Source organism: Anser anser (assembly GCF_964211835.1).
Source record: "Anser anser genome assembly, contig: SUPER_W_unloc_3, whole genome shotgun sequence".
Taxonomy (NCBI): Eukaryota; Metazoa; Chordata; class Aves; order Anseriformes; family Anatidae; genus Anser; species Anser anser.
In genome coordinates this window covers 453,350-477,019 of record NW_028154229.1, presented here as the reverse complement: position 1 = coordinate 477,019, position 23,670 = coordinate 453,350, and the positions used below count along the sequence as shown (strand labels likewise).

The 23,670-nt window shown below is 41.4% G+C and overlaps 1 protein-coding gene across 3 annotated transcripts; it reads right to left on the bottom strand.

The window, feature by feature from the left end:
- Positions 1–896: 896 nt before the first annotated feature.
- Positions 897–21,987, bottom strand: LOC310888896 (alpha-2,8-sialyltransferase 8E-like). 3 transcript variants are annotated; one of them, XM_083852529.1, is made up of 7 exons: positions 20,713–20,919; positions 14,915–19,187; positions 14,173–14,259; positions 10,914–11,058; positions 7,909–8,021; positions 3,314–3,406; positions 897–2,320 (listed from the first exon to the last, which is right to left on the bottom strand). In XM_083852529.1, the coding sequence occupies exons 3-7, from the start codon at positions 14,199–14,201 to the stop codon at positions 1,852–1,854; spliced, it is 849 nt and encodes a 282-aa protein (XP_083708655.1). In that variant the 5' UTR covers positions 14,202–14,259; positions 14,915–19,187; positions 20,713–20,919; the 3' UTR covers positions 897–1,851. The 3 variants fall into 3 exon arrangements, with proteins under 3 accessions (XP_083708655.1, XP_083708656.1, XP_083708657.1); XM_083852530.1 differs by lacking the exons at positions 14,915–19,187; positions 20,713–20,919 and adding an exon at positions 21,892–21,987; XM_083852531.1 differs by lacking the exons at positions 14,915–19,187; positions 20,713–20,919 and having other exon boundaries at positions 14,173–14,842.
- Positions 21,988–23,670: the final 1,683 nt, after the last annotated feature.

Below are 23,670 nucleotides of genomic sequence, written 5' to 3'. Positions count from 1 at the left end.
AGCTGACCCAAAGTGGCCAAAGGGGTATTCCATACCATCTGACATCATGCTGAACAATTAATATGGGGTGGCTGGCCGGGGTGGGGGGGCCGGCTGCTCGGGGATAGGCCGGGCATCGGTCAGCGGGTAGTGGGCAATTGCATTGTGCATCACTTGTTTATGAACATTAGTAGTAGTAGTACTATTATCATTATTATCTTCCTTTCTTTCCTGTCCTAATAAACTGTCTTTATCTCAACCCACAGGCTTTCATTTCTTTCTAATTCTCTCCCCCCATCCCAGAGAGGGATAGGGGAGGGTGAGCAAACGGCTGTATGGTGCTTAGCTGCTGGCCGGGTTAAACCATAACAATAAGACAAGACAAGGCACTGGACAACAGTCCAAGTGCTTCAGCCTAACAACTTACACACGGAAACTCTGCTCATTTTAATTATGCCAGCACAGCTTAAACAGCAAACCTCACCAGCCTGTGTACGTAGTCATACCAATATGAAAGGGCATGTGCCAGCAGCCTACTACACCGTGGTTCAGCAGAGTGTGGTATCTTTTCTGAGTCAGGATTTTGCCAGTTTAACTGTATCAGGTGGAAAATCAAGCTTGACATAACTGAGTTACCTTGGTAACCTTTCAAGGAATACACCAGCCCTTTTATTATCCTAGTAACATTCTCAACACAAATAAATGCCACATTAAGACACCCGAGGTCTTGAAATGCAGAATTTTAAAATAAGCATCATACTCCAAACCACAAAGTATCTTCACTGCCTTTTAACTTCATTTCCTGCAAGTACTTATCACATATACCTGAAAATATTTAACTCAACCTGCACAACAGCAGATCAACATAAGATACTCTTACAAAGTCTTTAATAAAATTGAAGAGGAAATGCGTTCTCTAACCAATGCTGTGATATTTGAACCAAAAATCAACTCAGAACATCTAACTTGCATAATCTCCTTGCTATTTAGCCCAAGAAAAGCTTGCAGAAGTGTGAAGAATCACATTTCTTCAGTAAAGACTTCAAACAAGCTGAGATGGTCACTGTAGGACAAAGTGCACACATTGCACATACGTTAGCAAGAAGGAAAGCATTACAGACAATGAGAAAGAAAATGTTAACAGCAGAGAAGACCAGAAATGTAAGACACAGGAAGGAAGAAGAAAGAAACTCTAAAACAATTACACGTCATGATCAACACAGTTACCTGTTGCTGAGAATGGGAGCTTAACATTTTCTTCTATCTCAGCTGAATAATTTCATAAAGTGACCTTGTTTATTCCTATCAAATCTATCTGCTATTTTTCACCAATACTTTGTGACATTACAGAACAAAGACCTCAAGTTATACAATTGTCCTTAAAACTATAACGCTAAAGAATATTTTCAAAAACCCAAATGCCAGAGAACAGTGCTTTCAATAAAATCTGGCAATGCCCCAAAGGTACTCAACTCAAAAACCTATGTACAGTCATACACTATGCTAAAATTCTCCACCACTGATTCTCCTCAAAAGTTTGTTGCTTTTCTTCATAGTGAAATGATAAATTATAACTATATTTATGTGCTCTGTATATCTCTAAACCTACTGGAAATGTGCTTCTTATCCGACTTGCTTTCCAGGGTAGTGCATACCCTAGGGCAGAGGAGTTTTGTTTCACCCACACTGTTACAGACCTGACTCTGCTAGCAGGAAGGATGCTAGTATCCTAGGTCCTATGGGATGCAATGCCTTGAGGAAATTTATATCAAACAATTATTGCATAATCTCAGGGTGTAATAAAACTTCCTACACTGTACACAGGCTTTGAGTTCCTGTTGCACTGTTGCATCAGAGGAAGAAATGTCTTTGTCAACAGCAGCTACAGGTCCCTGTATGAACCCGCAGGATCCCCTTGCTATGCATGTGGAGAAAGTTGAAGATTTCTGAAGGCATAGCATGAAAACCGGGGCGAGGTTTCACATTGTCATAGTAGTAGTGAGTTATAAAAATCCCTGAGGAATTCATGTGGAAGGCCCAAAAGCCAAAGAGGTGGACCTCTTCACAGAGCTCCAGGGCAGCAGTCACCAGGATCAGTCCCGTGCTAATCTGCTTGGCCTGTACCCCTTGGCCAAGCCAGTAGCGTGAGACATTGATGAGATACTGGGGATGAAAGTAGTAAACAGCTTGCTGAGATTCAAAATCATCCAGGACGTATTTGACCCGGATTGAGACGTCCGTGTTGCGAGTGTTGTAGAAAGCTGGCAGCAGCACAGAAGCGTTTTCATAGACCTGGAGCATGTCATAGAAAGGCTTCCTCCATTTCTCCAGCTTATGAAATCTAAAGGGAAAAGGATGCAAGCAACAGTCAAACCAGTACAAACTCAGTTTGGACCAGCAGATAAGAAACCCACAGCGGACTTTTACTGAAAAATTTCTGATACAGAGATAATTGAAATAATGTTTCAGTTAACAAGGGGAATATATTTAAATCTGTAGCTAAAACACCAGTATGAAATGTAGGGCAAAAATGCAGGGGATAAAAAAAACCACACATATTCTCCCCTTTTTTGACAATACACTCATTACAGTGGATGAACTTTGTAGACATTTCTGATTATGTCTCATTTCTCCTTTTATTATGAGAAGTATGTATTTTTTCCAAGGCTTGGTCAACTGTATAATGCACTATGCAGTGTAGGACAGTTCAAAAAACTGGCAAACACCAAAGCAGAAGAAAAACATTTCTAAATTAGAATGTCTATTTGTAACATTTAAAAGAAAACTGCAGTGCAAGCAAATGATGAAAAAATTAAATACATTTCCCCACCAAGAAAGGTCAACAGGAATGGGCCCCATGGTCCCAAACCTGTCAGCAAGGTGGTGTGAAGATATTAACAAATTTAAAACTGAAATCACCAGGTCAATCACCTGGCTCCAAAGTTTAACTGGCATTTTTGTAAAAACATATGATGATGTGTGTTTATTTAAGCATTTAGGGTGGGATCAAGTCAATTCCAACCTAATGAGTCTTAGACATTTTCCTGGGGCTTGCCAGAACCACACAGGAATTCTGGGGGAAGGATGGCTCTGCTGTTATAAATTTAGCTCATCGGCTTCCCACTTTCTATCATCAATGTGAAGGTTTAAATGTTTAACGCATTTCTTTAAGTTGTTACTGATTCCAAATAATTTCACTTCAGAATGGAATGTATGATTCCTAGTGTCAGTTCTAATTAATATTGGGATAAAAATCCTCTTTAACAGTTAGCATTTAATGAAAGGTAGATTTGGAAAAGCAATAGGAGATGAAAACACAAAGAAGTGAAATGACCTCTCTGTAATTATACTGGGATTGACAGTCACGACATCCGTCTTTACCCCAATGTCTGTGAAGTATTTCTCAGATATAGGAGGCAAATTGCATCTATAAAGGAAAAAATAGTAAGAAAGTTAAACAATTCCTTACACCTTTTCACCACTAGAAATTAGAATTGATTTAAGCATTTCTTCAACAAATCTAGAAACACTTTGAGAATTTAAAATTGTATCAAAACACATTGATACCTGGACTGTGCATTGAAGTAGCAAGTTCTTAGGGGCTGCATAAAGACCTCTGTTCTCCCCCAAGTCTGTCAGAGATGTCCTCTTTTGGCAGATGTAACCAATGTTCACTCATTTTGCTCCCTTAGTAGCAATTCAGCTATTTACTTTGGTAATTTAGAACCAGAATTGGGATGAAGCTCCAAGGACAATCACCCTCTAAAATCAAAGACTTCCTCAGCAACAGCTCAATTGTATTCCATAATTAATACATAAGCTACACTTCTAACATTGTGTTTAACGTTTTGTTTTATACCCAAGAGAATTTAGGGGATATGCTCCACAAGAGAGAAATCAATCCAGTCCCTAATTAATCCAAAACAACCTGCTTCCCCTCCCCTTCCCTTTGTAAGTATCTCCCAGCACAGTGTAAGAGCAGCAATTCTGACTGTACAGATTTGACAGTGGATGTCAGAGCTATTAGGAGCAAACGTGAACATTTGCAAAACTTGACCTTACCCTGGCCTTGACCTAGATTCATCACCTTACAAAATTTAGAGCATATTTCAAGAGATGCTGAAGTTACTGAAAAACACATTTGCACAGAAGTTTCACTCCCATAGGAAACCCAGCTAAAAAAACAAACTGCAGCATGTGTTGTCAGAGGCAACATAAGTTCTTACAGCTGGTCTTATGCTCAATTCAAGCTAATGTTAGCTATCTGCTGACATTTTCAAAATTTTTGAAGTGATCTACAAGCCAGAATAAAAGTCATCACTGTTTAGATCCTCATATCTCAAAACTACTGCTGTGCCTAATTCCCAAACACCTCCATACTTTTGAAGATCAGGGCTGAGTAGTAGAAAACCATGAAGGCATCTAGGGTAAGCAATTCTCAGTGTTTTCACAATGTTACAGTGCAGTTTCAAGCTCTCAATATATAATTTCTGTCACAGGGAGAGAGCAAGTATAGGGGAGCAGAGGAATGCATGAAAATCCTTCAAAGTCCTTTTCAGACTCAGGAGGTTCATATCTACCTCCCAGAGAGTCCTCCTTTATCAGGTCAGACATTTTTTTTTTTAAACCACCTTGTCCTCCTCATGGGCAATGTTATTTCCAGCACTTTTCTCTGCTAGGTCATGCAACATCCTTCTGAAGTTCTCTAGCATTCTCAGTTCCACCTAGCACTGAGCACTGTATTCATTAGATTATATTTGAATGAGGTTTTCAAATATTTAGCTTTAGTATTTTTAAACAGTCAACTCACAGCAGGATTAAGAAATGTTAAATTTGTTGAAGGTGATAATTCCTTATAAAAACTATACAATCTGCATAAACTACTTTTGCTCTAGAACTCCAAAAATTCATCCCTGCAAAAAGAATAGTCACATTGCAGCATGCATCCAACATTTCATCACAGATCTCCACTCTGGCCAGTAGATGGAGATAGACAATAACAACTAGTAAATGCAATTGGTGTGTGTGCATTTTATATATTCTCTTGTAGTATAACTAATTGCTATCAGAATTCATTTCATGGTGATGACCACCAGCTCCCTGATAATATAAAGACTTTCCCAGGTGTCCTGAAGGTATCGTTGAATGTTAGCAGTGCTCCATAGGCAGTGTTTGCTATTTTAAATAATCTTTTTGTTGCTGACCAAGATGGAGATTCCCAACAGTTTGGAGAACTGGTGTCAGACTGGAAAGTGGATCTGTTAAGTGGATTAAGGACACCTGTCTTTAAACACAAGCTCTACTTTAAAATTGATGACAGTAGACTTAAACTCTTAAACTCTAACACAGCTTTGTGCATAACACTGGTCCCATATGTTTTGGAGATGGTGAACCATTTTTTTTGTTGCGTGAGTACTTATGTACTTATTCATATTTCAGTTCTACTTAAGTCTCTAATAAATTCCTGATACCAAAAAAATCAAATTTCTATGTTCTGTACTGATCTGATCTGCTTTCTTTAAGCAGGTGTGGTACTGTCCAAGAAAGAGTAACAGCGGTAAGAAGGGACCTCCGCTGAAAGTTCTTATACATAAACGATGACATTTGCTGCCCATATTTCCAGTTCCACTCAACAGTTTGTCATCTCCAAGTGTAACATGTGTCCTTCATTTCAATCATACTAATAGCAGCGATCCAACACAGTAGAAAGGAATCTACCATACTTAATTAATGTATACAGTGTAAAGCAGGCTTTTAAACTGAAACAGATTATGTGAAGCCCAGACTGTTTCACAGAATAGAATTAGGACAATAGTTTAATATAAAGGGGGAACGGGAGGCAGAGACAAGGGGTCTGAAATTAATGAATAGTGAAGGTAGGGCCTGTAAAAAGTTATTTTTCATTTGATGCCAAATTAAGAATACAATGAGGCAAAATTTGGACTAATTGGTATGGTATGAAATCAGAGAAATTCATTGATTTATGAACAGTTATTTTAATCTTACAAAAATATACCTAAGATCAAAAAATGGGCCAACAGAAGTAAAAAAGATTATTTTCTATAAAACAGGTCATGAATCTATGAGCTAGCTGTCATACGCCATGACCCAAGCAAAGAACTTAATAGGATTCTGAGAAGGATTAAACATGCATATGAATAATTGTAGCGGGTTTACGTGGCAAGGTTTTGGTAGCAGGGGGCCATAGGGGTGGCTTCTGTGAGAAGAAGCTAGAAGCTGCCCCATGTTTTGTAAGGGCCCCACTGCTGACCAGAGCTGAGACAATAAGCGATGTTGTTTTCCGCCTCTCTGAGAGCATATTTAAGATGGGAAAAAAAAAAACGCTGCACCACACAGCAGCTGGGAGAGTGAGAGGAGTGAGAAACAGCCTTGCAGGCGCCAAGGTCAGTGAAGAAGGAGGGGGAGAGGTGCTCCAGGCGCCGGAGCAGAAGTCCCCTGTGGCCTGTGGTGAGGACCATGGTGAAGTAGGTTGTCCCCCTGCAGCCCACAGAGTACGACAGTGGAGCAGGGTTCCACGCTGCAGCCCATGGAGGAGACCACAGTGGAGCAGGTGGACCTGCACCGTGGCGACTGAGGCCTGCGGAGAACCCCTGCCGGAGCAGATTCTGGGCCAGACCTGTACCTGTGGAGAGGAGACCACGCAGGAGCAGGTGACCTGGCAGGAGCTGCTGCCTGTGGGGGACCCAGGTTGGAGCAGTTTGCTCCTGAGGGATGGACCCCGTGGTATGGACCTATATCTGGAGCAGTTCTTGAAGAGCTGCTGCCTGTGGGAAGCCCACGCTGGATCAGTTCAGCAAGGACTGCATCCCGTGGGAGGGACCCCACAGCACAGGGGACGAGAGTGACCGAGAAGGAGCGGCGGCGAAGAAGCGCTGTAGACTGACCATAACCCCCATTCCCCTGTTCCCCTGCGCCGCTCGGGGGGGAGGAGGTGGAAGAGGGTGGATGGGGGGGAAGGTGCTTTTGGTTTCTTTCCTTTGTTTCTCACTTCTCTAGCTTGTTAGTAATAGGCAATAAATCTTACTATCTCCCAATGCTGAGTCTGTTTTGCCCCTCACGATAATTACTGTGCGATCTCCTCGTCCTTATCTCACCCCTTGAGCCCTTTTCATCGTATTTTCTCCCCGTTCCTCTTTGAGGAGGGGGAGTGATAGAGCGGTTGTGGTGGAGCTTGGCCACCCACCCGACTAAAACCACCACAATAATAAAAAAATCTTTCCTTCATATTAAGGATGATGAAAATAGTGCTAAATTCTGTTATCCCTGATGCAAGTAATGAGACAACCCTGACCATACAACACCAGAGTAACTCCAGATACAGTGGGGAGTGCAGTGTAAAGACACCGACGCTTCAAAGTCACTTGGGTGTCTCTGCACAACCTGGAATCTATGCTACGGATCAGCAAAACATGCATTATGCAACACTTGAGCTCTGCATCCAAAGAGACTGCACCACTTCACAAACACACCTCCGAGGCACGTGAGCTGTGCGGTGTGGAGCTGTTAAGGTCTCGCCAAGATGCTTCTTATGCAGAAGAGGTCCAGAAATGTACCAGAAAATCATGGCCATGTTCACAGGACACTACGCCTGGGCTAATGTCCACAGAAGGATAAATCCACAACTTGAGTAACAGGGCAGGCTGAATGAGGACATTAAACTTTGTCAATAAATCAGTGATTAACTACATGAAGTTCAGGAGAAATAATCCTTCAAAGTGTAAGTTTAAAATAAACATTATACAGTGCAGTGTTTTCTTTGAAATATCACCACTTTGCGCAAGAAGCAGACTTGACCAGTTTGTAAATCCCAGGTTTGCATGATAGAGAGAATAACTTAGCAATCTTTTATTTGTTATTAAAGCAGAAAACAGGCAAAACAAACAAACAAAACGGTGCTGTGGTGATTACCGAAACATGAAGTCTGCGCTGTCAATCTCTCGGCCACATCTGCTGTTCTTCAGAATTCCTCCATTCCCGACCACTGCACATTTCTTAAACTGGGAGCGGTGGTAGTGCATATCCTGCAACATCACAGCAAGGAAAGTCATTCTCCTGAACCATGGAGAGAAGAAGGGATTTTTTTTCCTTTTTTTTTTGGTGCAGATGCACTAATCATAGGAAGTTGACACTGGTTCTGGCTCGTGGTATTCCCATGGTGTACATAAGCAGACAGCTTATAAGCTTTCTGTGCAATAAGAGATGCTGTGAGCAGCTAACTCAGAAAGAAAAATGCAGTAACCTCTTTTGGTCCAGACTTAATAATGGAAGAAGTCACCTAGAAGCCTGCTTTCCCTTCTGACTTTCACATGGGGACATGAACCATAAAATCAGTGCACCCAAGGCATCGCCTCCCTAGCTGCCTGCAAACTGCTGGCTGCCCAGGTGCCAATGTCCTGCTTTGGAGAAGTCTGCACGTAATCTCAGAGCAGCTAGTAAAGCCCAGGAGGTATCTCTAAATCAGATGGCACATCAGAGCTATTTATCAAAATCTAGGTCAAACTTTAGTGCTTGCCACTACTGCCTGTACTAATAGTATCGATGATTATTAAATAGCACTTGTACCACCAGCAGTGCCTAGAGCCTTTGGTAAGGCATCTTTAAGGTCTTGGATATGACTCATCTTTCTGTAATCTTTAGGCAAAATTCTGTCATAATATGCACATATGCAGCTGCTGCAGAAGCCAGAAAGAGTGAAAAAATAACATCTCAGAGAGCAGAACTGTGCCGCTGGTGCGAGAGGGCTGTGATGCAGCACTGAGCTGCACTGCACCTTATGAATATGTAGAGATGCGCTTATGTAAGCATGAGCGCTCTTTTTTGTACATACATATTTTATCAATAACTTCATACTGCAAACTACAGAGAGATGCGGTAACAGTGTGACATTTCTAGGTGATTATTTCCAGGATCTTCCCATAGCATTCATAAATCATGAGGCAAAAGGGTATGCACTTATGCCTGTTGGACAAAAGCAGCACCTGTCTAACAGAGAGGCATGACAGAGTTGTCTGTGCTTTATCCAGTGATTTCTTAACATGAAATGCCTCAGCAGTCCTGAAAGGGGATCAAAAGCCAGGTGTCCACTTTCAGCACCGAGCTTTGGCCCTTATGCTCTTGCTCCCTTGCTTTCAGCCTTGTATCTCCTATACTTGCCATGCAGCAGCCCTGCTCCTAGGCAGAGAGTGGCTTTGGCCATACAGCTGCTGCCCAGTAAATCCCAAAGGCATTTTGGCACGTGATAAACCCTGCAAAGCATCCTCGAAGCATACTTGGTGTGCTGTGTCTGGCTGGGATGGAGTTAACTTTCCCTGCAGCAGCCCATACAGTGCTGTGCTCTGCACTTGTAGCTAGAACAGCACTGGTATCACTCCAGTGTTGTGTCTATTGCTGCATAATACTGGCACCGCATCAGGACTCCCTCCAAGCCCCCAGGAGCCAGCAGGCTGGGGGTGGGCAAGTGATGGGGAGGGGACATCACCAGGGCAGCTGACCTAAACCGACCAAAGGGATATTCCATGCCATATGATGTCACACTCAGCAATAAAAGGTCGGAAAGGGGAAGGGGAGGGGGGAGGGGGGGGCTCTCGTTGTGGAAGCGTCTGTCCTCCCGAACAACCGCTGCGCTTAGTGAGGCCCTGCTTCCCAGGACGTGGCCGAACATCGCTCATTGATGGGAAGTAGAGAGCAACTGCTTTTGCTCTCTCTGTGCTTCCATGTGGCCTTTGCTTTTTTTTTTCTTTCCTTTTTTTTTTCCCCCCTCTCCCTTTTCCCTTTAATTAAATCATCCTTATCTCAACCCTTGAGCTCTTTGTGTCGTATTTTCTCCCCCTTCCTCTTTGAGAAGGGGGAATGAGAGAGTGGCCGTGGTGGAACTTGGCTGCCCACCTGAGTAAAACCACCACACCTGGATAAATACAACAACAGCTACAGGACACTCCCAGTCAAAGCACAGGCATCTTTTAGTCTTTCATGCATTCATCTGCGCAATTAGGCAGGGTTTTGAGGATCATACTCCTGGACATAGATGTACCCATTCTTTGCATATCTCCAGATGCCAAAACACTTTCCTGGATCTCAGTCCTTCCCCTGCTCTGCCCTAGTTTCCCATGTGCACATTTAGAAAACAGCACTGCCCTACCTTTTAGTTGTGATCAGAAAGCAAACAGATTAAAAGTTGTTAGACCCTCAAGGTCAACATTAATGACAGAATCCTGTGTACTGAAATTGAGTATTTTCCTCCCTTTCTGAAAGGGACAAATTGCAGTTATCCCTTACAAATACACCATTTTAAATTCATGACGTGTGCCTCATGATAAATCAGTAGTCACATAAGACCATTTCTGCACATCAGTCACAAAGTGCAGTGGGATTTACCCACCAGTTACAACATGTGCACTTTGGCCCTCAGGTCAAGGCTGAAAAGGTTTTGAATAATCTTTATGATGGATACATTTGAAAATTCTGCAGTCTGTTCACAGATAAGCTGCAAGTAGGAATAAGGATAAAAATAGTCAGTCACTGTGAATATGAATTATAAAATAATCATGCCCTGAAAAGGCAGACCTACCCCAAATTTTGGATTTATTTTATGTGAATATTGTACTTTAAAAAGTTCTGTTCACTAACTGTCTTTTTTATTCAGCTTTATTAAGTTACTTCATCAGCCACTTTGCAGATAGGTTGCTAATATTCTGCAGGAAAAGGCATGTACATTGCATACTAGACTAGATGACCATTAGAAAATAGGATAATCAATTGAAATATTGTATCAAAACTAAACATATTAAAAGTATAAGCAATGATGTCTGCAGAAATGTCAAACTGCTAATTGCTAAATGCTTGGCTATAGGATATAATCTAATGCAGCAAGTACAGTGAAGTTAAATCTGCAAATGGATAGAGGCATAAGGCACCTTTGGAAACATTTTGAAGATTTCTTGGTTGATATGGAAGATTCCACTAGTATCCACTTCATATTTCAGTTTAGTTCCCAAGGGAGTATTTTTCTGGGTGGTGAACAGAAAGGCAGGGGCATTGCAACACCTCAACAAAGTAGACCTGCAAAATGAAAAAGAGATCAATAAGATCTAGGAGCTGAGAGCATGCTTTAGGATTTGCAATTACTATTACTCCTAAGAAGGCATTTTTCAGAAGAAAAAAAAAAAGAAAAAAAAAAAGAAAAAAAACGCTATTTTTAACAATAGGTGGGGCAAAATGGTGGTTTGCTGGGTTTTCCTTTAGAAAATGTCAGGTTCAGTGAAATTTTCCTTGACTGATGAATTTATGGTTAAAAAAATAAATAAATAAACAGAAGAAATGAGACCCCTGTACCTGTCCCTCTTCTAGGCTGCAGGAAAACCATGTGAAAACTCTGCTCTGCTCTATACCCTAAATCTGAGCTTCTGCCCCCATATCCTGTGGAAACCATCCTCATGAATTAGTCCCTCTCTGCCTTAGAGGTCTTCCACTTTTTGTAAATTATTTACTCGTCAGTGGGCAGGAAACACAGGGGCTAGTCTTTGGGGATGTGGAAGCTTGGCGGAGCAGGGACACAGCAATACCTAAAGTCACTACCACACTTACTAGACTACTGTGGAGCATGGCACATTTCAATTACACAAAAACTTTAAAAGGTCTTAGTTTTGCTTTTGACCTCACATATGCACATCAGGGAGATGGTGCAGCCCTGACAAATGGGTGCCAGGCAGTCTGGTCACGGCTACAACTCCAGAATTTCAGATAAATGGCCAAAATTTCTTTGTCACTGGGATAAAATAGCAGATATTTCAATGCCAACAAGAACAGTTTTGAAATCTCAAAAATGGGATTCATGACATGAGAAAAATTCCATTCAGCTCTGATCCCCTTACCATAAGTTTCATAAGAAATGTAAATAGGAGGAGTAGCTTTCCAAATAGGGATCCATTTCCATGAAGCTTTTCTCCTTTCACTGGTGAAACTGAAAACCCTGACTTAAACTCACTCTCATGAAGACAAAGCCAAATGGCTAGATTAAGTACCTTGCCTCTGGGGTATGTGGCCTCACTAGGAATTGGAAAAATAAGCCACTCTTCTGGAAAAATAAACCACTCTTCTCTAGGGGTTTTATTACAAGAATCAGAAAGCAAATACGGAATTATGCAAGCATTTCAGTGATGTCCAGTTACTATTACATACTTGACTGAAACAGAATGACATCGTATGATGATCAGATCAAGGCAGCAACTGAGACTGAATGAGCCAATGAGTAATTTCAAGTAACTAAATCATTAAATAATGAAAAGCAGGTAGTGGGACTGAATTGTGATATTTGAGATATGAATACATTCTTCATTAGATCTGCATTAAGGAATTTGAAGAGATGTTCTTTAATCTATTGTCCAAATAGTTTTCCTGACACACATTCCTTAATGTAAATGTCTGACATCTGATGGAGGAAGACCATCCAGGAAATTGTTTGCCTTAGCCTACAGATACAAAAATCAGTGTGATTTTCATTCTTCCTCCCTCTCTACTGCTTAAGTAGCTTCCACTTGATTTTTTCTGGTTTCTCCCCATCTCACATGGTGGCCCAGAACTCACACAGTTTGAAAGCCCACAATTTAATGTTGTTAAACCATGTCCTTTTTAACATCAGAGGCACCTATTAAACTACCTCCAAACTCAGAGACTTTTTTCTGCTTTTAGGGACTACAGTATCTCCACACATCCACATACTGAAATTCTTGTCCCAAGTGACAAAACTGAAACAGATGTTGAGCTTTTTTTTTTTTTTTTCATGATTTGCAGGATTATTGTTCCTGAAGCCAGCTAATAAAAGTTAGGTTCCACAGAGGTGCCAGTGGGATTTTCTTAAGCAGTGATGAATCAGCCAGACTGGTATATCCAGTGCCAGGAGTTTGTCATCCCTTCTTTCTCTCAGTGCACTGTGTAGGATGGAGAGGGAGGTTCTTTGCTTAAAGTGCTGGTGTTACTGGCCTGAGAGTGACGGTCCTCCAGATGGTCTCTAGATGGTCATTTCTCATCGCTCCCAACTCTCAGCTGGCCTCTGTACTTCTATGTGCTCCTTGCACTCTGGGCACAATCATTAGGACACAGTTCTCTCACTCCAAGGAGTCTTTACGATAGAAGGCTCTAATCCCGCATGGCTCTTTTTTTTTTTTTTTCCCAGAATGGGCTTTGATAATTGCTCATCAAATATTTTACAGAAAAATACATTAAAAACATATGTGTGGAGCTCACATTGGAAAAAAATGTTATGAGCCTGGGACTAACAATTAGTTATTTTTAAAGATGTTAGTGACTAACTCAGCACATGCATTCTCAAATTCTCTCATTAACTCGTGCCAGCTTTTTCCTGTAATCATGAAACAGAATTTGGGAGAAATCTGTGGGGCCTTATTCTAAACAACAGATCTGAATCATTGCAGTGACTTACAGAATTAATTAGTCTATATTCCACTTTGAAATAATGCATTTTCCATAGACCTACTCAAATATGGCCCCTGAATATGCTAACACACAACATTCAAGTATTGTTTTGGCTTCATTCTATTGCCTTCACAAGACCAGTTTCACAAGCTGTATCTTGAAAGGACCATGAAGGACCTTCAGCAAAGATGAGGTCACATGAAGGAAGACAAAGTACTACAGAAACAAACTGCAGAGGTCTCAGTACCAGAAGAAACATCTGAAGATAGTTGGGGAGTAATAGCTGAGAAGCCATTAAAAAGAACTGATAAACAAGGTCTGGCAGTACCTAATACACCATAGAAAAAATCCAGTTTGAGTATTTTGTAGGCCAAATTTGCAGTATCACCATTGATACTACTATTTTACACCACCAGAGTTTGGTTGATGCATTATATATAGCTTTTAACTCTTTGCTCCAGCCTCATTTCTGCCCAAATCATACCCGGAAAAGTCTTTCCCATACCAAATTCCCTGCCTTTGTTGGGAAGACTGTCCCATATGCCACAAGAGCTCTCTTTCACCCTCCCTGCTGACCTTTTTAAAGCAGAAAAAAGTCAATATTTATTCAGAAGGATGGTACTCCAACAGTTACAGTGCTTACTCTTGCTATCCATATTGAAGGTTTGGAACAGCTAACAGGAAGCTAAACTCAAACTAAAGCAAATCTTACTCAGTCCCATTAATGCGAACCATTCGTACTTGAATAGGTTAGCTTCTGTGACATTCATCTCCTATTTGCACATCTGTAGGCTCTTCCACCTGTCAAACAATTCAGTTTGTTTCACCCTAAAAGATAAAAAGAAAGAAAAGCAAAATTCTTTATTACATGGCATTTATCTCATTCAACTGCTGTAGACAGGGTACCATGAATCAGGTGTTTGATAGGACAAACTATTCAGTCTATTTAGTGCAAAACTTAGGTGTTTTTTGTTTGTTTGTTTGTTTATTTTCCTACTCAGAGATAGCAATGCTAAGCCATATATATACAGGTACTGATATGGGGGTACTGAAGGCCAGCGAGGCCTAAAGCAAACAGCTGAAACAAGCAACTTGGGCACAACACAGGGGAATGCAGAGATGGGACTCGTCCCAGTAAGTGGTGTGGACATCTTTCTGGAAGCAAGATGGAAAGAAGCAGGGAATGAGCTGGTTTTATTGCCATAAACCCCCCGAAGATCCCTGGGGGGGTGATGTGGAGGCTGGTGGTCCTGCATCCACCCATGGCCATGCTCCCAAGCCTGGCTGCAGGGATGGCAGGACTGCAGGCAGGAGAGGATGCTCCAGGAAAGAAACTCTGGTCAGAGGAATTCGAGAAGGGGTCCAACCTCCAGTCAGGTCCTCTCTTTCCCTTTAATGAGCTATTAATGAGCTCCTGGTGTCACCGGGCAAAGGGGAGAACACAGAGATCAGATTTCTAGATATTCACACATTTTTCACCTACCGTATAATGTTCTCCGCTCCTTTACCTGCTGTTTTATAATGTGCTATTGGAAAGCTGAATCCTGCCCCTTTTTCCTTTTGGCTTTTCTTCCTCTTTCCCATCCTTTAGCAGGATGAACGTCAGTGCTCTCAGCAAGGCCAGTCTCTCATCCCCATAACAGCTAATGTCTTAACAAGAGACTTAAACTCCAGGCTGGAGAATGACTTTGAGAAGCTCTGGTCTTTGTAGCTCCTGATCCTGAGTAAAAAGCATGATGAAATGAGATATAATTAAGGGACTTTAATACGGATCTCTGGGGTAATTATTTTTATTTTAGGATTAATATGATGATTAAAAATCCACTGCATTGATCTGTTAAAGTAGGTTAAATGCTGTGGACTTCTGCTTAAATCCAGAGCTGCTTCTTGCTTTTGTATTGACTCATCTTTCCAGTGCACGGCTTTCATCTGAATTTGCCTTTGAATCAGATGCTCAGTTGAGGGCTGGCCTTTTTTTTTTCTTTTGTGAGCTCTTGTTTGGCCAGCAGGGAATAATCCTGGATTACATCAGGAAACTGCCACTATGGTAAAAGCTGTTGAAATGGTCCCGGTCCTCAGCTTCCAACCTGTTGCATGGAAGAAATCAGTAGGATTGTCCTTGCCTGCTTTGGCAAGGGAAAAATATCAGAGTAATACTTTGCTATATGCCTATATTGTGTTGGCAGAGTTCACTAAATATTGTTTTTCTAACAGCCTGACTTCCTCCCAGAGTGAGAGTCAGCTGAAGAGGTGAATTTAAAAACACTTTTGAGCCAAGAAGAACACATTTTCAAAGCTATTGAAAACTTAAACAAAGATTACTCTAGGGTCTGTCAGAGGGGGCATGTACAAAACCTCAAAGACTAACTCAGCAAGAAAGAGCAAACCTTCCTGTGCAGGCAGACTGCATTATTTGAGACCATCCTGAGACCATGTATCCCAGGTTAAAAGTTTCTTCCCATTTAAATATTTTCCCCAAGAGACAAGCTGAAGTTCACCTAATGAATCATCTCTCTGATAATACAGCTCTGTGCCCCCTCCACTTCTACCCAGAAACATTACACCAGCAAAATGACATGAATCAATCCTCGCTGAAGGGTTGTGGAGCCTGTCTTGGTTGTGGTTATTGTTTTTTCTTAGAGATGAAGAGCACTGAAAACTTCAGGAGACAGCAAAATCTTGAAGCTATATAGACAACTAAGTGTATATATGGCAAACCCACATGGGATATGGCCATCATCTGGTTGCTTGTGTAGGTTGCAATCAATGGTTGGCTTGTGTAGGGTTGGGATCATGTTGAGCTGTAGGAGCTCTGCAGAAACTTCGTGCCCTGCAGTGGTGGATTGTAGGTGTCCCGTTTACCAGCCAAGAGGTGACCATCACCCTCACTGGTGAACAGAGGTGATTAAATCCTGATTCTGATCCACAGGACACCCAGCAGCAGCTTGCGTCAGTCAGGGATCTAGGCCTATTTTTGTCCATTCAAACAGCTCTTTTTGAATATTTGGCTTAATATCTAGGCTGACTCTGCTTTCTGTACTTTATACACAACTGTTGACTCTGTATGACAAAGTCATGGTAGAGTTTTCCTAATGCCCAGCATAAAACACCTATGAAGCAAACTCTTCATCCAAAGGGGCTTGCAACCTGTGACTTATCTTTCAAAAGCACCTCTGTTATAACCTGCCATCAACTTGTTTTATCTCATTTTGAAAAAATTGGGTGCTTCCTTCTACATGTGTGGGCAGGTACAAAGCTCAGACTTCCCTGTGTTTCTAGAACAAAGTTTCTGCCAAACCCAAAACTTCTGCTTGGAGTTGTGCTACACCTGTGTTCTTGCAGAGCTCTGGCTGTGAGCGATCTCATCAGGGCCACTGCTCACCTCGGTGGCCACTGTTGTCCTGGTAATTTGGTCTTTAATTTTTGAACTGATAGGAGTTTCCTGATTTTTCTTACACTTGCTGAATGCTGTTCAGATGAAATTGCCGTGCAAAGCTTTGTATTTTCATACTTTCACTGTGCCTCATTCTTACCCTTAATTGCTTTTTCATTTCATTTCTTGTTTCTTAATTCAAGTGTACTCATTGCTCAGCAGTCCATGCCTCCCTCAGGCAAATTATGGACTTAACCTCTCATTTCTTTGAGGTGTCCTTGCCCTCCATTGCTTGCATCCATTTTGCATTTTCATCAGCCCTGCAGATAGCCACTGTCCTTCCGCGCCCTCTTTATGCAGTTAGTTTTATGCTTTAGCTCTTGTGATGGAAACCTTAAAAACAATGTCCGTCACTGTAGCTTCATGGCACTTCCCATAAGAACAAATACAGACAAGCTTTTCACAGTCCCAGATGAAAATCTTGACCATTCAACAGCATGGAAGGCTTGCACACATGGAGAGAGGGAATCTTGCCTACTCGCGTGGCTGACACAGAGTACAAACACAGTGCCTTTATCAAGCATTTTGCTTGTCATCTTCCACCCAAGCCCTTAGCACAACTGGGGCTTGGTGGTTATGTTTACACTGACGAATATAGCACAGTGTAGGGATACTTGACCCGGTAGTAAATATATCAGCTTTGGAAACTTGAGATGCAAAGGAATTAGCTTAGTCAGGTCTTTAGTGCCCTGGTGAGATTGCTTGTGGTACCCATGCTGTGTCAGGTATCTTTGCACTGTGCTATAGTCTCAAGTGTCAGAATTTGCTGGCATCTTAAAATATTTGGGATTTCCTGTGAGACTCTGCCTGGGACTTGAGCAGTCCTTTATCTTGATAAGTTCACAACCTGCTTCAGTCAACTGTTGTGGGTTTTGTGCTTCCCCTAATTGTTACAAATAATAATATTTTAATTATGAATAATTATTACAAAATGCTGATTTTCTATCACTCCTTGGATGTTTATTGTCCAGCCACAGATCAGAAAAGGAATGTTCATATTGTTTTATCTTTCTTGGGAAGTAATTTTAGATCGGGTTTTTCAGAAGTTGAATGTGAATATCTGATACAAAATTTATCCCAAATGTGAAATGTGCTGTATGAAACAAAACCTTTTTTCTCTATAATAGTGGTTACAATCCAGAAGCTTCCCACCTATGTTTCCAATTTTGCTCTTTGTGCTAGTCAAAATATACTCCTCCACCACGTTATTACTAGCATTTCCCTCCGACATGTAGAGCCAGGCTTGTCCCCAGGATAGTGCAGTATGGGCCAATGTGTGATGTAACCACACGTGCCCATTTCCAGCATCCTCCATCCATATTTACTCTTCATGGGACCCATATTATATCATATTGCTCTCTATTAATACAGTGAGTAGAAATATGAACATTTTGCTCATTTTACTGGAGAAATAAGTATTTTTTGCAGCTTGACAACTCAGATTCAAATCTGCTTCCACTGAATGCAAATGTGAGTTTTAATAAACTGTTCAAATAAGTGTTTGCCTTTCACTTCTCAGCTAATTTCACTGTCTTTAGTGACCAAGTCTTGCTCTTTGGTCAGCAAATGAGAGTTTTTGGACTCAGAGGCTAGCATACCTTGACTCTGCTGGTTTGGGTTTGATCTCAGGGTCTCATTGCTTCCTAGTGGATGCTTTACCCCTTGATATCTAGGGATTTTTGAGCGCCTCTGATGTCTTTTCAGGTGCTGGGTAAATAATCTTGCTATTTCTGGCTTGCACAGAAGACAGATTAAGATCCTTGATTTTCCTCCCAGACTCCACTTACTATCTCCATTGGCTCTTATCTTTTTCTTCATGACTGCAGCAGTCTGTCACCTTGCTGAATCCTGATATTCCCCCTTTTTTCCAACCTCCTCTACTCTCTGATCCATTTTAGTGACTGTTTTCAATCATTCTAATCTACAGGTCATTCATGCATACCACCAGTTTTGTTTTATCTTCCATCCACCCTGTGGACACAGTGAGTCACATTTTCCTTATTTTGCAGGAAAGAAGGAACTGGATCTTCAGCATGATTAATCATCTGACTTTCCTATCTCTGTGACATCCATGTTAATAGTCCAGGGGGATCACTTTCCAGTTGCAAGGAGAGTAGCAAGATCATTTAACACTGAAGTCTTCAGTTCCTCTTCTCAAGGGCACAAGGATTATGAAGTGGGGAAACTGAGGTAGATTGAAAGTAAGTGATTTTCCACTGACTTTGGGAAGCCAGTACATGGCCTTGTTTGTCAGGGCAGGGCCTGCATATGGCTTCTGTGTTTGGGGGACATGTAACAGTGTAGTGTAGCACCGTGACCAAACCTGAAGAAATATGATTGTAAAATTATTAATGGAATTAATGGAATGAAATTAAAATTATTTAATGAAATTAAATTAAAACTATCATATGGAATTAATGTATATATTATTAATTTATAACTGAAAGAGGAACCAAAATCAAAAAAGCTGGGCTTCCTGTCATGTCCCAATACTGTCTTTGCTAAGGAAAATGTATACAGGGAAGGAATGTGAGAATTGTTAGAAAGAAAGAACAGGGAAAGTAAAGACAAATAACAGAGGGGGTTCCAAAAGAAAATGCAGTAATTTGCCTTGCTCATGGGAACATTCCTGTCTTCCTCTCACCCCTTCAGAGAAGGTGCCCATAGACGACTCTGCTTCCCCTTGCCTGCCCATCTGTGGTAGACCAGCAAGCTGAGTCAGATTTCGGCTTTGCTTCACCGGTATAAAATGACATTGGTTTCTGTCCATTTTTGCTTGCCTCTGGGTTTAGTCTGCCTCTGGTAGACACAGGATGAGGGTAGTGGTAGCTATCACCTTGGAAGATGAGTGGAAATTGCCTGCTGGCTGGGATAAAATGAGATGAACTGGTGGTTTGGGGGAGTGAGTTGGCTCTGGAGTACAAGGTGCTGCTCCGTGCCCTCGCCTCACACTGCTCGTGTGATGTCCTAGACAGGCTCTAACAGGCCCAGCCATGCATAGTCTTTTGGGTCCTCTCCATTTATTTGCTGCATATATTTTGGTGAGGGTATGTTAATCCATGAGATCCTACAGAACAGCACTGTTGGTAAATTCATTGTATAAACTGCAATTGCACATGTGCAGGGATAAGCATGTGTGAGGAGAAGAGAACACAAAAAGCTCTTTACATAAGGAGCTCTCCCTCCCCCTCTGTTAATAAATATACTTTTAGCTACATCAAGCAGTGATGCTCCTAATTCCAGTAGGCTAGCAAAGGGTGACACATTTTAGGTGGTATCAATTCCAACTACTTCTACCTAACAGTTCATACACACTTTTCTGCATTTGGACAATGGATATAACAAAAGCCTTACAAACACCTAGAGGTACGCAGCAATGTTATAATATGGCTGGGAAATTTTGAAGTCTGAGAATTATTCAAGACTGATAGGTATTAATGAGTTCTCTTCAACTTTGGGGGCTTTGAATGTTCTAATAAAACAAAGACTTTTAAGAGAATTATATATTTAAAGTGAGTAGAACTTAGGATTTCCCAGGCTGTGGAAGTTAGAGGAAGGAATTAGGTCATATTGTACTTTCTGTAGCCCACCAGAGCATATTAACTTGGAAATCTTCCATTACCATAAGGGCTGACTTAGGAAATGCACCCCATCAGAAGGAAGCACATCAGAAGAATCCAGCATAGTAAAAGAGCTTAATGTCAAATGGCATCTATCACAGAAGTAAGGCTAACTATCCAACTGAGCAGGAGTCCACTGCCTTCTATGTACCATTGGAAAAGATGAAGAGAAATGAGTAATTCTTTGTACCATATAACGAGTATGCAGAAAAGCAATTCAAAACTCACCATCTTCAGCGGAACATAGGCAGAAGTGTCACATTCTCACCCCTTCTATTTATTTTAAGCACTACAAGTCAGCAGGCAGTGCAAAGTTGCTACTTGTGTTCCTTCATCCAGTACCAAATACAGAAGACAAGGACATAACCTACATTTTTTGGTGCACAAAGTCAGCAAGGGAGACATGCTCAAAATTCATGCAGACCTAGAGCAACAACTTCTATTTGCTGTGGCCTTGATCGCTTAAAGCTGTGCTCTTATACAGCTGCACTTTCAGCTGAGACCATCAGTGCACTTCACAGACCTTAACAAACCTTATGGATTGGAGGTAAGATAACTACACCACTGGTTGTAGATACAGTAAGGGACTACACATAATGTAAGCACCTAAATACAATGTGATGCTGAAAATGCAGGACAACACAAAACCATCCTGCTTTGCTTTGTCCAATCAGCTCCATGGGCAACCTTTTTTGCCTGACTTCAGCTCTATAGCTTCATGGCTACATCTCAGTCAACTCATTAGTTTCCTGATGTACATATAGCACCAAAAAAGACAAAATACAGATATTTTATGATTTCTCAGAAATGTATTTCCATACTTTTTACTGAGTGCTATTACTGAAACTCACTGCTGCAGGAAATTATTGCAGTGGGCTCAAAAGTACAAATGGGCTCAAAAAAGATCTAAACAAATTAACAAAGAGGTTTGTTGTCCACTCTGACTACTGGAGTCTAGACACCATCTACCGCTCAGAGAGACCCCATGCCAGTATTTGTTATCAGGTAGGGCTAACCATTTGGCCTCATTTCTTAGCCTTCACTACTGTCCACCGTCAACGACAGGGCATGAGTCAGTCATGAGTCAGTCTCTCTGTTCTTACTCTTCAATTACCTTCAGTAGAGGGCTTGGAATATAATATTACACATAATATTGCAAACACTATTTAATTCCAAACTGGGAATACTGGTCCTGAACAAAATGTCGCAATGTATTTAAAAGCCTCCATTTTTTTTTTCAAATAGATCTCAGATCAAATCCAAATGTCACTACTTGCCTCAGGAATCCCCGATGAGATCCCTATTGAAAGAATCTCTTGCACCTTACAACTTTCATAATTTCATCATGTTATCATTTCCATCCTGCCTGAAAAGTAACCTTTTTAGCAAACATTTATTCATACTTACATAGACAAAACCTTCACCTCAATGATGTCCTGTCGTAATTCCAGGCATTTGGTGGAGTTGTATTCCAAAGGCCCTTCATAAAACTCAAAATACCTGAAGAAGAACAAAGATTATCAATAACCCTTATACTAGAACACTTCTCTTACACTTCAACAGAAATGTGCTATAAGTTGTCATTTGTGATCGCTACCTAATGTGAGACTACAACATTTGTCCCAAGAGCAGGTTATTACTTCACAGGAAAATTGGGGCCCAGCACAAGAAGGACATGGAAGTATTAGAATGAGTCCAAAGGAGGGCCACGAGGATGATCAAGGGACTGAAGCACCTGGAGCACTGGCACAGGTTGCCCAGAGAAGCTGTGGATGCCCCATCCCTGGAAGTGTTCAAGGCCAGGCTGGATGGGGTTTTGAGCAATCAGGTGTAGTGGGAGGTGTACCTGCCCATGGCAGGGGGGTTGGAACTGTATCTTCTTTAAGGTCCCTTCCAACCCAACCCATTCTATGATTGTATGATTCAGTGATTCTGTGATTATATGAAAATACAGATGTCATTGCAAATTTTAGAACAGCCACCTATGTCCAGTTTTGTGGGGAAGGAATTCACAGGTGGCTTTGCGCTGGTTTTTTTTTTTTTTTATAAGAGGGATTTGGCTTGTATTGTCAAGAGTTTCTTCAGACCCAGCTTTTTTAAATACATGTGAAATTTCTACCCAACTATAGGTGGAGTTTCCAGAAGACTGCAGGCATCATGAGACTTGCAATGAGTTTGTGAAAGTTTGTGTCAGTCTTGTGGACTTGCAGTGAGCCACAGTCCTATGAGCCGTGTAATGTGTCTTCTATGGTATGTTTTGTGTATATATGTCTGTATGGTGCTAAACTCTGTAGCACCCGCTCATTGGAAGAAGGGCACTGGATAGTCCCTTTTTCCTGTCTCATTCAAGATCAGACACTTGTCTTGCTCCTAACCCTAAGCTCAGCTCACCACCTTGTGTTTTCCCCTTACCATGTAGAGGAAGAAGCGTCATACCCGGCCCCCTGCTTGCCCTCATCAGATATTTCTGTACCTCAGGTCCCCCGGTCTACCATTTAAAAGCTGAGTATTTTAAGCTGTTCCTCATGAGACATACCTACCATTCCTCACCGTTAGTCTTCCTGATCTCCTCTTGGATCTTACCTAACATTTGCGTGTCCTCTTGTAAATTTGGTGCCTCAGCGACAGTACGCAGTGATCCCAAAAAGGCTTGATGAGTTGGGAGGATTAGAGAGTGTTTTTATCATTTCTTTTGCTTTAGATCCCCACTCTACCTTTAAGAATTTCCTTCCAGCTGTTACATGCAGAGTGAAGATGTACAAAGGGAAAGGGGCTTTACCAAATGTTTTATTCTTCATTTCATCTCCCTGAATTTTGGCTACACTTTAGGAGAGTTAACCTCTGAGGTTACCTGCATTGATACCTGCTACTTATCAAGACTGATGCTATTTTAGTTTGTAAGTTAGTATCCAAGCTCAAAATAGCCAATTTAAATCCAATTAAAAAATTCAATTCCAACTTGGTTTTCCCACACTTCTACTCCCTCTCTCCATGCATCATTCACTGCTGCCCTTAGCAGTTAAAACATATTTTTAAGGCCATACAATTATTTTACAAGGACATTTACACTATTCTACCAGAGTCATAAAGTGCAGCAAAAAAAGTGTTAGACTATGATGCTTGGGGACAATCACAGGTGTTTATTTCAACAAGCCTGAAAGTGAAGGTGTCTTAGTCAAAGTGGGA

Excerpts from the sequence above, each read along its gene's own strand:
- LOC310888896 (XM_083852530.1), bottom strand. The coding sequence starts at position 14,201 with ATGAATGTCACAGAAGCTAACCTATTCAA. Across the intron at positions 11,059-14,172 it reads ACAGAAGCTAACCTATTCAA|GTCTACTTTGTTGAGGTGTT; the intron begins GTACGAATGGTT and ends TTCATTTTGCAG. Across the intron at positions 2,321-3,313 it reads CCCAGTATAATTACAGAGAG|ATTTCATAAGCTGGAGAAAT; the intron begins GTCATTTCACTT and ends TTTTCCCTTTAG.